The following is a 15,186-nucleotide window of genomic DNA, read 5'->3' on the forward strand; positions in this document are numbered from 1 at the left end:
TGAGGACTGTACCTCAGAACATTTGTAATCCATAAAAATATTTTAGGGTGTGACACTATAAAAGAAACACAGGGGATACTTTATGATGTCACACTTAGGCTATTTCTTTCTTTTCCATGAAACCTTTGCAAATAATGTGCTTACTTCATCTGTTCTCTTGAGAGACTCAGGATGAGGTATTAGGGCACTGGGTCTCTCAAACTACTAACGAAGGCAAGACCGCCCTGAGGTCCTTTATTTCACATTAATTCCAGTAACCAGTTGTATGTTCCATGAAACATGTGTCTTGCCAGATAAAGGTGTCATCTGGCCAAATTTGTGGAAATTTGGGTAAGACAAAGCTCAACAGAACTTCACTGAGCCCATATTATGTGAATGTGAAAGGCAGTGGGGTTTGAACTGAACAAGAACTTGTTCATTGACTTTTTTGGACAGTTCACAAAGGAAGTGATGCTATATGCTAAACCTCCGTGGTGCTGAAATGTTCTTGTTCAGTTCAAACCCCACTGCCTTATCGCTGTGAATAGGAGCAGGGACTCCACTTCATTTTGTATGTCCATGATATGCACATGTACAAGAGTGTTGTCAGAGACAGGGACAGAATCTGCCTGCAAAATTACATAAGGGGTCATTTCAAAGGCTCTGCCCAACATCCATGGAGCCACAACTATCTTCTAGTTCTTTAAAACACTAATGATGTCACTTCTTGTTATTACTTTCACTTATGTTCAAGGCAGAAATGACAGGGAAAGTCATTATGTGTATGTGTAGAGAAAAATAACAGTATACATATATGCAGTCCTTATAAAGTATGTACATACCTTAATCAATATCAAACTAAATCAAATATGTTCTAAAATGAGCATAATTATAAAACAGGCTTTTGAGCTTTCACTTTCTTAAGAGTTAAAAAGAACCATATAAATGGGCTGGGGTTGTGGCTCAGTGGTAGTGTACTTGCCTAGCATGTGTGAGGCACTGGGTTCGATCCTCAGCACCACATTAAAAAAAAATAAAGGCATGCTATCCATCTACAACTATTATTTTTTTTAAAAAAAGAGACCATATAAATAATCTAGCTATGGCTTGTAGCAAGGAAGGGCCATGTCCTATTTTATACTACTACCCAATATCATATTCAAGACTTGAACTCAGGTCTACCAACACTTAATGTTTAATAATTAGTGGATTAACTAATGATGCATGTTAACTAACAAGTTAAGAGCTCTACAAAGCTATTTGATTCTACAAAGTTAATCTCTCATCTGGCTAAATACTGAGGGCACTAAGCCACCATTTCTTTTCAGCCTTGGTTCCCAACTTGACCTTTCATGGCATGTACACTATAAGGCAATCTAGGTTCCTTGCATACCCCTGCCACACCTCAAGCCAGTGTCTCAAGCCAGCAGCCCTCAAAGTTCTGGTGCACATATCTCCTCCTCCCCTTTTCCACCCTACAGAGTGGAGAGCTCTCTCCTTATAGCTTCTTTCCTACTTTATCTGTTCCCCTCTTAAACATTTTTTCCTCTCTATCCTCTCATATTCTTTCAAATCCAAATTTATCTTTCCTCCTGGACTTTAAACTCCTTGAGGGTAAGAACTATGTCAGATTTATCTTTAATTCCCTCAGCATCCATCACAGTTCCCAGAATACTGTAGATCTTAAATAAACATTAACTAGATGAATATAATAAATAATATGCAAACACCATGGACAGGAAAATTTTGTGGCTGTTTGTTGTTTTTCATAATGAAGCCATCATATCTATAAGATTTGTTCCTAAATAAAACTGTAATTTTCTAAGCTGTGTGGATTCTGATTCTGATTTGTGAAAGACAACCACAAAGATGTTTAATGTTGTTAAAGCGTAAAAGCAGGGAAGAATTTTATGCTTGACAACTGCTCTCTCTCTACCCCCCCTCCCTCTTTTGGTAACAGATGTCAACCTCGGTTAGATTCAACTCAACTTATTAGTGCATGGCTTTTAGCCAAAAGCAATTCACATTTTCAAAAGTGTACTATCACATATGTCTTAATAACAGAAATGTGTTTTTTTAAAATGTATGTGATAAGTCACATATGGTAGGAGAAATCTGTACATCTCTCAGCTCTTGCTGTCATAATACAATCTTGGAGATGACTGCTGCAGAACATTAGCATACAAGCAAAAGTCTCTCCTTTGGACATATTAAAGAGCCAGAGTTTTAACTTACTAATCAAGATTTGTTACCAGTACGGTTTCAACATATTAATATACCATGCATTTCTTGTCCTGATCACTGATCTTAAAAACATTCACTTTTGAATTTTACCTTCACAGATAATATTTAAAATATTTAATATTTCAAGGTAAAGCCTTTAATGTAATCCAGTACATTATGTGCTTATATGCATGAGGTCTATATTTAGTTTCTTCTTTATATGGAGTGTAAATAATGTGTACCATAGTCTCTCTATGTTGACAAAAGTAGCTTACAACCATGAAGTTATTAAAAATAAATTGAACAAATTGTTGAGAAATGAGGAGGGAGAGTGAAACTCTGAAAACCGAAAATAGACAAACTAAATGGATATTATGAATTATTTACCATCATCCCAACAGAAAGCTTACTTGGCCTGAGTCTGATATTTTTAAAATTGCACATGCCCTTTGCAATCTCCCCACCTACACATAACATAGAACAAGTAGAATGCCTGGTACATGTTCATTGGTTTCTGAGAAATTATTGCCTTGTCAATGGATCTCACAACCACTGGGTGTTTAAGGGCAGCTTGGAATGATCATTAGGTGACATATCAGTCTCAGAAGGTCTGAACACACAATAAGGACTCTGTAAATATCTACTTGTTGTTTGAAAAGCCCCACAGAGAAAGAATTGATAGTTTAAAGTTCCGTGTCATGAAAAAGCTTACTGCCTTTCTTTACCTGACCATCTACAGCAGGAGTTGCCAAACTTTTTTATAAGATGCCAGATGGTAAATGTGTTTGGCTTTGTAAGCTATGCAACTAGTCAACTCTATCATTATAACACAAAAGCAGCTACAGATAAAATGGAAATACATGAGTGTGACTCTGTTCCAATAAAAGTTTCTCTATAGATACTGAATTTGGAATTTCACGTGTCATAAATATTCTTTGTCTTTTGATTATTTTCCAACCATTTGCCAAACTCTTCACCAAAGGACTAAATCAAATCAGCTGTAACTGATGCCACCAGACCTTAACTTTCCAGCAACAGTGCTCATATTTTCTGTTATATGCTCCTAAAGGAAATCATATATTAATTCTTGCATTTGAGATAAACCAAAGCAGGTGGAAGGATCAACAGCAACATTTTCATGCCTAGCATGAATAAAGAATAACAGCGACTAATTTACTTGGGTAGTTACAACACACAAGTCCTTTTGACTTGATAACAACACTCTACTAGAGTTGGAACCACCAACCTTATTAAGCTTCCAGGCCAGATTTCTAGAAGAACCATTGTTTGATATGTGTCCAGTTTGTTTATTGTTCATTCATTCAGAAAACATGAATTGAATCTTTATTTTCTTTGGGGGGTCCCAATGTACTATGAGTAACCAAAATTCTTTGGCAGGCATCAGAAATGACAACAGGACCATTATGTTAAAAATGTTTTTAAAACTCTGACTCTGTTCTTCTCTCAGGTAGTGTAACTGAACCATGATTTGGAGTTTTTAATCCCTGAGCTGAGGTCTTAAAGAGGCCTCTCTTGTTAAAGTTCCCATATACCTGTGGCTGGGCAAGTGGGTTTAGTATGGTGAATCCAAATGCAACAAAATATCCACACTCACACTCAGAATGCCATATTATTTAATCATAAGACAATTTTAATTATCTATCAGTTGGTCATCACTAAGCAGCCTTTCAAGTAAATTTAAAAGTGGGAAGCTCTAAAGACTAGAAATAGACCCACCACATTACTCAACTATCCCATTCCTTGGTATTTATCCAAAAGAACTAAAATCAACATACTACAAAGATACCAGCACATCAATGTTTATAGTAGTGCAATCCACAATAGCCAAGTTGTAGAATAAGCCCAGGTGCCCATCAACAGATAAATGAATTAAGAAAACGTGATACACACACACACACACACACACACACACACGCACGCACACACACGCACACACACACAATGGTGTTTTATTCTTCCATAAAGTATGAAGCCATGGCACTTTCTGGTAAATGGATGCAACTGGAGAACATCATGCTAAGTGAAATAAGCCAGACTCAGAAAGTCAAGGGTCAAATGTTTTCTCTCACAAGCAGAAGCTAGAGCAAAATAAGGGGAAAAAGGAGTGTGTGTATGTGGGGAGGGAATTCCATGAAAATATAAGGGAATTCAAAGGAAAAGAAGGAATAGAGGGGTAGGGAGGAAGGCTGGGAAAAGCGAGGAACTCCAAAATGAAATTGACCAAATTATGCTATGCACATATATGAATGTCACAGTGAATTCCACCTTAATGTGTGTGTGTGTGTGTGTGTGTGTGTGTGTATCAACAATTAAAAATAGATAAATAGAAGGAAGATCAGTAGAGGAAGAGAGAGAGAGAGAGAGAGAGCGGGGGGGAGGAGAAGCATTGGGGACTTAAATGGACTGAATTATATTTCAAGCATGTATGATTATGTCAAAATGAACTTCAGTATTATATATAACTATGATGTACTAATAAATTTTTTTTAAAATATAAAGCTCCATAATCTATTTAGTCTTCCAGTTTTCCTTTTTCTTCTATTTAAAACATTCCTTAAGGTGCTAGAAAGTAGCCTGTACTGTGAATCAATAAGAACTCTTAAAAATATAATTACTTTTAGGATCAATCCTCACAAGGAGCTAATAGAAAACAGGTTCCTCTTCGAAGCCATTAGAATCCAAGGTAATGCAGCAGTGCACAGTGACAAAGCGCTTTCCTGTGGATGCAAATATAGAGCTTGGGACTTCTTATTGGAAGGGCTTGAACATGGAGATGTTTGCCTTATTGAGGGTCAGATTTATACTCTTCCAGACCTTGCCCTATACCTTGTGACCTGGGGCACACATCTACAAACAGGCAGACTAAAGGGAGGGGTGCAATCAACCGTGGGAAAGAGGATCACTAATGGCCCACTCAGGGACTAAAGAACTGGCCTTGGCCTCATTAGTACCATCCCCTAATCCATGGAGTTCTCCAGCCACAGGCTCACAATGGAGCAGCCTTTAGGGCATACAGAGAGAAAAGAAATCAGGCTGCGGAGAAGATTTCAGTCCCAATCAAACAACCAGATGAAAACTCATATTCTAAAAAATATTTGCACAGGACCATTATAACATAACACATCTCCAATGTGCAGAAACCCTTTCAGAGGCAACAGAGCCTGACAGAGAATATACTGTGATATAAGAAAAATGAAACTTAAAAACTTAAAAACAAACTACACAATACCTTTTGGAAAAATGTATTAGGACTTGGATGTAGTGGTATGCTAAATACTACCCTCATGCTCTGGAAAGTTAATTCTTTTACACAACACACAGCCTTCTTGTCCTTGGAATTAGCTGATACATTCTTTGAAAAACTATTAAAAATCAATTACTCCCATTTCTGTATTTGATATCAGCTTTAATGGAAGTTGGCTGACATTAATTAACACATACTTCCTAGACATATGATAATATCAGACCTATAACAACCTAGAGAGTCTTTCCTTGGTCTCATGGCTGACATGTGCCATACAACTCTGATCAATCCTTCTTAATTTGAAAGTCTCCCTTCTGGAAGAGATAGGATGTATAAGTTGTAATATATTTTGAAAACAGTGCTGTGTGGCTTGTTTATAATTTAAGGGTACCCCATAATGTGCATTAGAAATATTTGTTAGCTACAAACCAACCTTAGTTAAATGTATTTCTATAAGCTTTTCATTAACAGAGTATTGAGGCCTTGATTCCAAGATGCCAACCCTCCCTATGTGGCTGGGGATCACTTGGCACACTTTCAGCCATTTACATCTCTGTCATAGGTCCAAGGTTTGCAATTAAAAATGTAATCTTTTTAGCATGTGCAAAACCCAAAGGCTTGAAGTAGTATGCACTGAATATGATTATAATAGTATTTGGCAGCTACTCATGGAAGACACATATTAATTTATGTAAACTCTGTACAACTTGGGGCATTTCCTCATCAGGGACACAAGGAAAAATATAAACTGTTGCCTGTTTATTGGAGGGTTTTTTTTTTTTTTTTGCTTGTTTTGTTTTTTTGTTTAAATTGTCATGAATAGAGATTAACTCAAAATCCATGGTCTCTTTTATGACCTTATTTTTTCACATGTATGGAGTCCATTAAAATTAACATTTCTAACCAATAAAAATAATAACTTACTTTACAGGATTATTCTTAGGTTTTGCCTTTTCAACAGCCTGTAGACAGAAAAAAATGCAATTAGACAACATTAGTGGTCATAATCTTTTGACTAGTATGCAGAACAATAAGCAACATAAAATGCTCTTCAGAAACATAAGGAGCTAGCCGAAGCAGGCTGCTGTAGATAAGCAGACTGGAGACACAGAAAGCAATTTTCTTCTCCCAGAGAATGTGTTTACCTGTCCAAGTGCAGCTTTCAAACACAGGCAGGCTCTGTCAGGTCTGCTTGCAAAGTTCACTTGGGGCCATGTGAGTGGGCTCTTGGGTGCACAACTAGGTCCTTCCCTGCACACCTTGCACTCTAATCTTACCCCATGTGAGATGAGGGCCTGATTGGGTTCTAATGGCAGTTTGGGGAGAGAGGTGTAGAGGTGTGGTTACAGGCATACCCCAGGACTTTTAGGTCTGTGTGGGAGGGAACCATTCACCCTGGCTTAACTATTGACAACTAGCCATACCTGCCCAAGTGCCCATTTCCAAAATCACTTTTATTAGCAGACACCACAAAAGGGCAAGGAATGACCAAATACTGAGATCAATTTCCTCCCATGGAACCTTTAAGAAAACACACGCCAAATCTCAAAATGAGGAAATCTCTGGGTCTCTCGGCCTGCGTCACCTTAGACATGGAGCCTGGTTCCAGTTTATTGCTGAACCCATTGATCTGTGTACAGTCCATTTATCATTCATGAAAAGAGCTAGTGATCTTCACAGTATATTAGAAGAAACAACTCAGATCATCTGTCAACAGCCCTCTTATTTCTGTTTCCCTCTCCACAGGGATTTCATCTTCTTCGATTCTTCTGGAATTAAAATGTTGCTAAGCAACACAGCTGGGGGCACTGATGGCAGAATGGCTACAGTCTATCAAACTGTTTAAGCACCTGGAGGGTTTTAGTGATGATTTTTTTTCATATTTCTGTAGCCTAATTATGTAATCAGAACCAAACTTGTACTCTCTTAGACTTTTTCAAGCTATAGAAAGAACATTTAATATGAAGAGAATTGGAGAAGCAATTTGACAACCTCATAGCTGTTCAGACCCTTTAAAAAATACCCATTAGAGGACCTTTATTATTTTGAATCCTGGAAGTGAGGAAGGGTTAAGGAAGAAGAGAATACTGATAGAATGCAGAGACAACCACTTTAAAAGACAACTCTCTATATATCTATATAGATATAATGCATTTAAAACTGGACTTGACATTCTGAGTAACCAGTGAAATTTAGCATACTGAATGCCTCTATGCATATCAACTCAATGCACGCAATAGCAATTCAAAACAGACAAAAAAAACCTGAAACATTTCTTAAGTTTATATGTTAGTATTAGAAATCCAAATTCTTCTCATGTAGTAAGTCTCAAGTTCTGTTGCTAGATGAATACCCATTAATGTTTGGGCATTTTCTTTAGCTTGGTAGGCAAAAAACCATTTTCACTCCACTGTGCCTGAGTTTAAATTTTGGTATGTGCTAGAATTAGAAGATAGGTAGGGGATGAGGTAACATGTGAAAATTAGAAAACAAGAAATAAGTGTCTGGCTAGCCCAAATCACCTCTCACAGATATCTAGGCTATCAAATCCTGTTCCTGTGTAGTCCATGTAGTAGATGCTAATACTGCCCATCAGATAAAAAAAAGAAGAGGCAAATGCTGTGGAAAAGTGAATGCTAGCCATCACTTTTTCTTAGAGTAGTGGTTCTCAATATGCACAGGAACACACACTCACATCTTTCTTTCTTTCTTTTTTTAAACCACTGAGAACTGGCTGGTTTGGAATAAATAATATGGTAGTGGGTTAAAGGCATGTCACTGTGAACACTGTGGAATTGCATGAATCCACTTTTTTTGATCCTTTAAAATCCAAACAAATCTGTTTTTGAAGACTTAGGTTATCCTCAAGTAATGGGTGCTGTGTTCAAGTAGTTTCCTCTTAAAGCACGCTGGATGTGACAGGATGAACATGCCACTGGCAGAAGATGGGGAGGGAGAAATCAAAGTGACATTGCATAACCTAGCTTTGATTCCAAGACATGCTTTTGAAAATGTCCTCTTTGCTCTATGTTTTAGAACTGTCAATTAGACCCAGTTATTTTTCTCTGATAAGGAGGAACATTGTCTTGTTTGAGGCCAGTTTCTTTGAAACACATGTCTTTTTATACAGCCAACATAGGAAAATAACTTCATTCAAATTAATCTTTTCTGGGTTGCTTGGCTATTGATTGAAAATGTCTATGCTGAGAGATTTTCTTCTTTGAAAATTAACTCAGGATCATTCTGACATCCCCACAGCTATAGTGTAGTCAGATGTACTCAGGTCCTCCTGTTTGCTCATCACCTTGAATTTCTAAACTAGATGGTGGCAGGGAGTTTCTGCCAGATGAGACACAGATCACAATTTATGTTCTTCACTTTCACTATAATTTGATGTTATTTTAGGCATGCTGCAAGGAATTAGTACATTAAGAGACTCTGAAGAAAAAATTTTAAGTGAATTTTTGGGGTACAACTGATATGTGCCTTTAAGGCATACACAAATTATTCTACAAAACAGACAAGAGGAAAAATTTCTCTTTTGAAATAAGTGGACATGTGAAGATAATCCTAAATTCTAGTTTCATGTACCAAGATGAGAGACATGATGCAAAAAGAGGCAAATTAAAAGTAAATGACATGGTACAATTCCCAAAGCATTATCGGCATTACACATTGGAGTACAGCTAAATTTGAGTTTAAAAACATACATTAAAGTAATTTAAATTGATTGGAAAATGGAGACTAGATAGTTAACAGTTATGCTGCTTTAATTTTATAATGTATATATGTCATTTAAAACTTACATTTTCCTTATTTTGTGCCATGTTTCCCTAATATGATACATCTTTTCCTAATATAGTATTGCCCTATGTGGCTCACCATTGAGCTCTAAGGAAATAAATTAAAATGTTAAGGAATATACTTTGATGTAATGTGGATGGGCATCAGCAGGCTATAGTGGATGAGGACCAGCTAGAGATGATTGGGTTCTAGTCTCAGGTTTGCTACTCACAGTATTGATAAGGCACTAATACTTCTGACCCTCAGTTTCCTTATTTTAAAAATGAAAAGAATTAGTCTTGTCCTTTCTACATCAAGGGTAATTGTGAATAGTCAACACTGATGGTCATGCTCTGGAAACTGTAGTATGCTACATAAATGCAGTGCTATTTGATTGTGACTGCTTCCCATATTGGTGTTGGTGTATAGTCATGTTGTCTATGGGCTTACTGAGTAGTGGCCGAATTTCAGTATCAGACCTATGCAGTTATTCCAGTGAGTATTATGGGAGTCACTAAGCTCTTCTCACCATATCAAGAGTAATTCTGGGTTGAACATAATGCCTCTGTCTAGAAAATAGCACTCATGGAAGATATTGATGGATTGAAATTCTACTGTCAAGCCTGTAGACCAGCAAGAAAAGGCCCTGTACCATCACACAAGGTTTGTTCCATGCATCTTCTTGAAAGGGGTAGTAAAGAGGTCAGGACACCTGAGGTAGGGATGTGGGGCACAAACATGTGTCCATATACACAAATCAGTCAGCCATTCTCCCTTTCCTTCTCACTTTTCCTCTCTGTCTCTCTGCTACCCTCCCTCCCTCCTTCCCCAAGGAAATTCAGGATGATTAATCCCAAATTTCCATGTGATCCTTCCTTTAGCAGTTCCTCCTTCTACACTTCACTCCATGATGGAAAGTGGGTTCTTTTCTTTTTCACTAACATTTGACTACATGGATGAGGAAGCCCTGAGGTCATTATTCAAGGTAAGCCACTTCCATGACATGGCATCTTAAGATATTATATGCTATGGAGAAGGCACTTTCCTGTTTCTAAAAAGTGTTTATAAACTGATTCCTCTTGTTACCAACATAGTACTGTTTAGGGTATGCTGCTAAGCAAATTTATTTCCTCAGTAGAGGTGATGTGGCTCAGGCCAGGCTTATAGTCACTCACTCATTACAACTATATTCCTCAAAGAAGAAACTTGTTTTCCTTTTATATAAAAAAAATCCTTGTGCTACACTGAAGCTAAAGTGATTAGGAACTATATTAAATTATAAAAAAGTATATCATATAGAGCTATCACCTAAATAAATAAATAGCAGGAAGGAAATTATATGGTTGTTTATTGATTCCTATCTACTGCAGAATACAAGACATCTTACATTGTAAGGATAAAATGCTACTTATAAAGTATTTAGAAAATTTACTATTCATTTACTATATTATAACCAAACTTCTTTAAAATTTTATGACAAGGTAATTCTGATCCAATGATCAGATATCATTAATTGCTATCTGGTCAACTAAACTTATTTACTACATTTATAGAAACTTTATAGAATCTTTTTGCTTTTCAGATGCAAGCTCTGAATAGTTATATCCTGACTTATGACATTACTTTCCTCTTGAGATTTACAGAAAACAAACTCAATGCAATACGTTTCCTGTACATTGAGCCTGTCAAAGCAAGCACTCGGGTGGCCTAGAGATATTGTAGCAGTAGACTCATTTTACAAGGCTATGTATTCAGGAACTGCTTTTTTTCTATAATCAATAATAATGCTGTCAGTCAAGCCTAAAATGTGATTTTATTAGTATTGCCCTATATGTCATTATGTGCTTTTCCCTGGCATTCTGCTAGCAGATACATCTAAGTTGAGTCTCCACAATATGTTTCCTAGTAAAAAGGAAAATGTCAGTAATCGAGATAATTTCAAATAAGTAGATGTTAAACAGCATGGAACTAAAACATAAGAACAATTTATTGCATGGGTTTTGTGTTTGTTTTACTGTTCCTTTTTTAAAAACTTTTCACATGATTGTGCTGTAAGACACAGCTGAACCATAACCTAGTGTCATGTATTGGTAAATGGTATTGATTGCCTAAGTTCAGAAAAGAAACTCCTCTATTAACAAATGAACTCATCATTAGGGTATTCAGATGGTCTAAAATCAATACCAACAGAATTGGTTAAATCAATTAAAGAGACATATACTGAAAGTACTTGCCCAAATATAAAAATGAATTGCTTAATTACAGCATTTAAATAGATTTTACTGGAATGAGGAAAACAAGAATAGACATTGTACTCATAGGCTGATATTTCAGCTAGTCACAAGCACACACAGCCAGGATGGCAGATTTAAGAGGAGAAAATGTGGTTCAACATATTGCAACACCTGGATGCCTGCCTACATTTCTGATTTTACATAAAGGGACTGCAATCTCTAGGAAAATACCACCTACTACTGTATTTTTAGCCCTCTGGATGGGCCCCTGGAAAGGTACAAGGAAACATCCTATATTTGAACCTTGAACCACTAGGAATCATAAATGTGTCCCAATCCTTAGACACTAGGCTTTCCACATTAATTTTATTAATTTTTCTACAGATCAATTAAATTGGCCTGTGTTAGACATAGGAGGCAGAAACAGAATTTTGACAGCAGAGAATAAAGAATATTTGTTCCAGGTAGAGTGAACTGTGTCTTGAACCTAATAGTCACTTAATAAACATTTACTGCATAAATCAATCATGTATGATTGGGAAGCCTGAGAGTCCTGAACACTGCACTCCAGGTATGATAGAGTATCATGGAGAAACTTATATTCCATATAGAAGGCAAGAGAGGTCTCCAGTGGAACTGCCGATTTGTAGGCCCTTGTGCAACTGGATCTGCCACTGAATATGAGGCTCTAGTTCACACCACAAAGAAGAGTCTGGGTTGGCATTGCCAGGGCAAATCCCCCATTCAATTGCTGGCAGAAGTTATGTTTCCTTTCTGACTCTTCCTGAAACTACTGCCTAGCTTAGTCCTTACTCCCTCTCACAAAGACTGTGGCCAGTGCCTATGTGTTGCTCCATTGTCTCTCTATCCTTACCCCATTTTATTTTCTGCTGCAAGATGAATTTTTCTGAGGCTCCACTTTGATCAAATCACTCTCATTCTCAGAATCTGGGCACTTAAAAGGTAGCTCAGTGGTAGAAACCTAATATCTCCAACAATTCACTTGCCTAGCATGTACAATCCTTGGGTTCAACTCACAACACTGCAAAAAAAAATCCTTCCTAACTTCCCATTGTTTATTAACTTTACATATCAACCTCACTCACCCTGCTGTTCATGGCTCTACCACGTCCAATTGAACAGCTACTTCATACTACATTCCACTTGTCTTTACATATGTATTTTGCTAACATGGGTGCCAGTTTTCCAGTGTCTTGCCTAAAGATGATGTGACAACAGAATTCAGAAGTATACACATTCCAAAAAGGCTTGCTCCTTTCACACTGTCTATTGTGCTGAATAGAAAACCCTTTTAGCAAGATTCATTTGTCAAGTGGTGATTTCCTTTATAAGTAAAGTTTTAGTTTATTGTAAATAAATGAAAAATGTGCTGTCTTTGGTGAAGAAGCATGTTTCACCCATAAAAGTCATCTGTCGACACTATTCATCATCCTCTAAGTAGAGTAAATACAGAGACACTAGGTAGAACATCTTGGTATGGGCTTAAGGTGTTTATTTTCCCCATCAGAGGGGCCAATATAAGTGGCACTTGGTCACTGCTCCCCTGGGGTTTGTGGATTTGAAAATTCAATTTTCTTTTCCCCAACCAATCTGAGCCCTCTTGCCCTTGATGTTAAGAGTGCACAACTCACAAAATGACATGTGTCTTTTGGTAGAAGACAATAAATACCTAATAGAGGCTCTCTCCCAACCATATGTAACCAGAAAAAAATAGAGTATTCATAGCATATAGTACATACTCAATCATGTGAGCAGTCCAAAAATTCCATGGGAGCAAATGCTGTATGAAATATGGATTATGTGGTCCCATGTACAATGGAGAGTTCTGATTTTTAAATCTGTTCATCCACCTATATTCTGAGTGGTCAATCTTGAATTGGCAGCTAATCTCTAATTTGGACAACTCTTCTGTGTACTTACAATGTTTATGCTCTTTGCTCTTGATATATAAATAGAAAAATAAATATGACTGCTTATGAATAAGATAAATTGTGTTTACATTCAGGACAAAGTCTTTGGTGTTTACAGTCTGCCTGGGGGTTTTTGTAGTGGATGGGAGATACATGGAGGGCAAAGTGAAGCATGCTTGACCCCAAAACTAAAGCTTCAACAAAATTTTCAAGGCCAGCATATTGATTTCTAAGTATTAAATTTTTGTAATTTGGAAAATTGTTTTGTTACACAGCTTTTTTAGAGATGTTCATATTTTTGTAGAAATATTCTAAAACTCTGTTTAAATTCAAAGTTTGGGAACTTACACACAATGAAGCATTTCCCAAAGCTTATTTACTAATGACTCCAAGATGAAACCTAATATCTCCAACAATTCATTGAAACTCAAATTGAGGAGATGATGTGATCTAAGAAAAATAACATACTATTGGATCAAACTGGGAATGGGGTGATAGCAGAGAAAGGACCAGTGCTATTTAGCTACTCCCTCTAGCCTAGAGGCAGTGACAAGGGCAACATGGTGATCCCTCTTCCTTCTGGCACTTCAATTCAAATCTGTTCTTATTGATCCCCAGTTTCCCAGAGGTGGCTGCTATTCCTACTGGCACCATCTTTATGGAGCCAGATATATGTTACATGCTCTTTGTGGATGAAAAGGCTATGTCCATCTGTCATATATGAGGGTTTTCTATTCAGACATAAAAGATCATTCCCATTTTTGTTTCTGTTTGGATCTGGGGCAAGCAGTGCACCCTCACTGGTGTCTGATTTATATCTATTATGAGAAAAGTGCTAAGCTAAGCAGAAGAGCCATTTGTTTTGCAATCAAAATGCTCATGGATGGGCTGGGGATGTGGCTCAAGCGGTAGCGCGCTCGCCTGGCATGCGTGCGGCCCGGGTTCGATCCTCAGCACCACATACCAACAAAGATGTTGTGTCCCTCGAGAACTAAAAAATAAATATTAAAAAATTCTCTCTCTCTCTCTCTCTCTCTCTTTAAAAAAATGCTCATGGATGGATAATTCATAAAGTATAGTGGACATTAGCCAGTATTTGGTCATCACTGACCATGTGACAAGCATAACATGTAAAAACACTGTACTTCTATGCATCTTTGTATGCTTAAGGCATTGTATTATATGGAGATCACAAGTCAAAATATTTGGTACTAAAAGCTGAAGACCTAATTACAATGAAAAAATTCAGCATGTGGGTTTCTAAACAGACACAGACTTGCTACAAGCATATTAAAAATCACATAATACAAGCCCTAAGCAGTTTCTTATTAATCTAGTCTCTATGCTAATATAGTCAAATGGGAAACACAATCTTGGGAATATGAAGGCCAATGTTATTCTATTAACCTTATATGTTATCCTATTTACTTTCCTGTCTTTAATGAATAAATTAAAATGTACTCTCATTCTTTAATTGCTGTATAGTTTGAATGTGACAATATACAGATTTTATTCAGTTACATTCTGCAACCTTAATAGTCCAAACTTTATCATTTTGCGGGGGATTTCAATGAAAGACAATGATAGATAAACTGTTTACATTAAAAGACTCTATCAAAGTTATTTTGTACCCAGTTTCATCCTAATCCATCTGCTATTTCTCTAGATCTGACAGGCTGACCTCTCTTGCTGTGTGTGCTGTATTGATGTCATTACTGAAGAGGCCTTCCCCAGCCTTTCCACTGATAACAAGGTAAATGGAAATGTGGCA

At 37.0% G+C, this 15,186-nt stretch overlaps 1 protein-coding gene across 1 annotated transcript in view; it reads right to left on the reverse strand.

Moving 5' to 3' along the window:
• The window catches only part of Aff2 (ALF transcription elongation factor 2), a 321,062-nt gene that overhangs the window by 85,431 nt on the left and 220,445 nt on the right, over nucleotides 1-15,186 (reverse strand). Inside the window, exon 9 of the mRNA XM_077794011.1 lies at nucleotides 6,392-6,429. Coding sequence (XP_077650137.1) covers nucleotides 6,392-6,429 — 38 coding nt within the window. The remainder of the gene's footprint in view (nucleotides 1-6,391; nucleotides 6,430-15,186) is intronic.

The sequence above is a fragment of the Urocitellus parryii genome, chromosome X, assembly GCF_045843805.1.
Source record: "Urocitellus parryii isolate mUroPar1 chromosome X, mUroPar1.hap1, whole genome shotgun sequence".
Classification (NCBI taxonomy): Eukaryota; Metazoa; Chordata; class Mammalia; order Rodentia; family Sciuridae; genus Urocitellus; species Urocitellus parryii.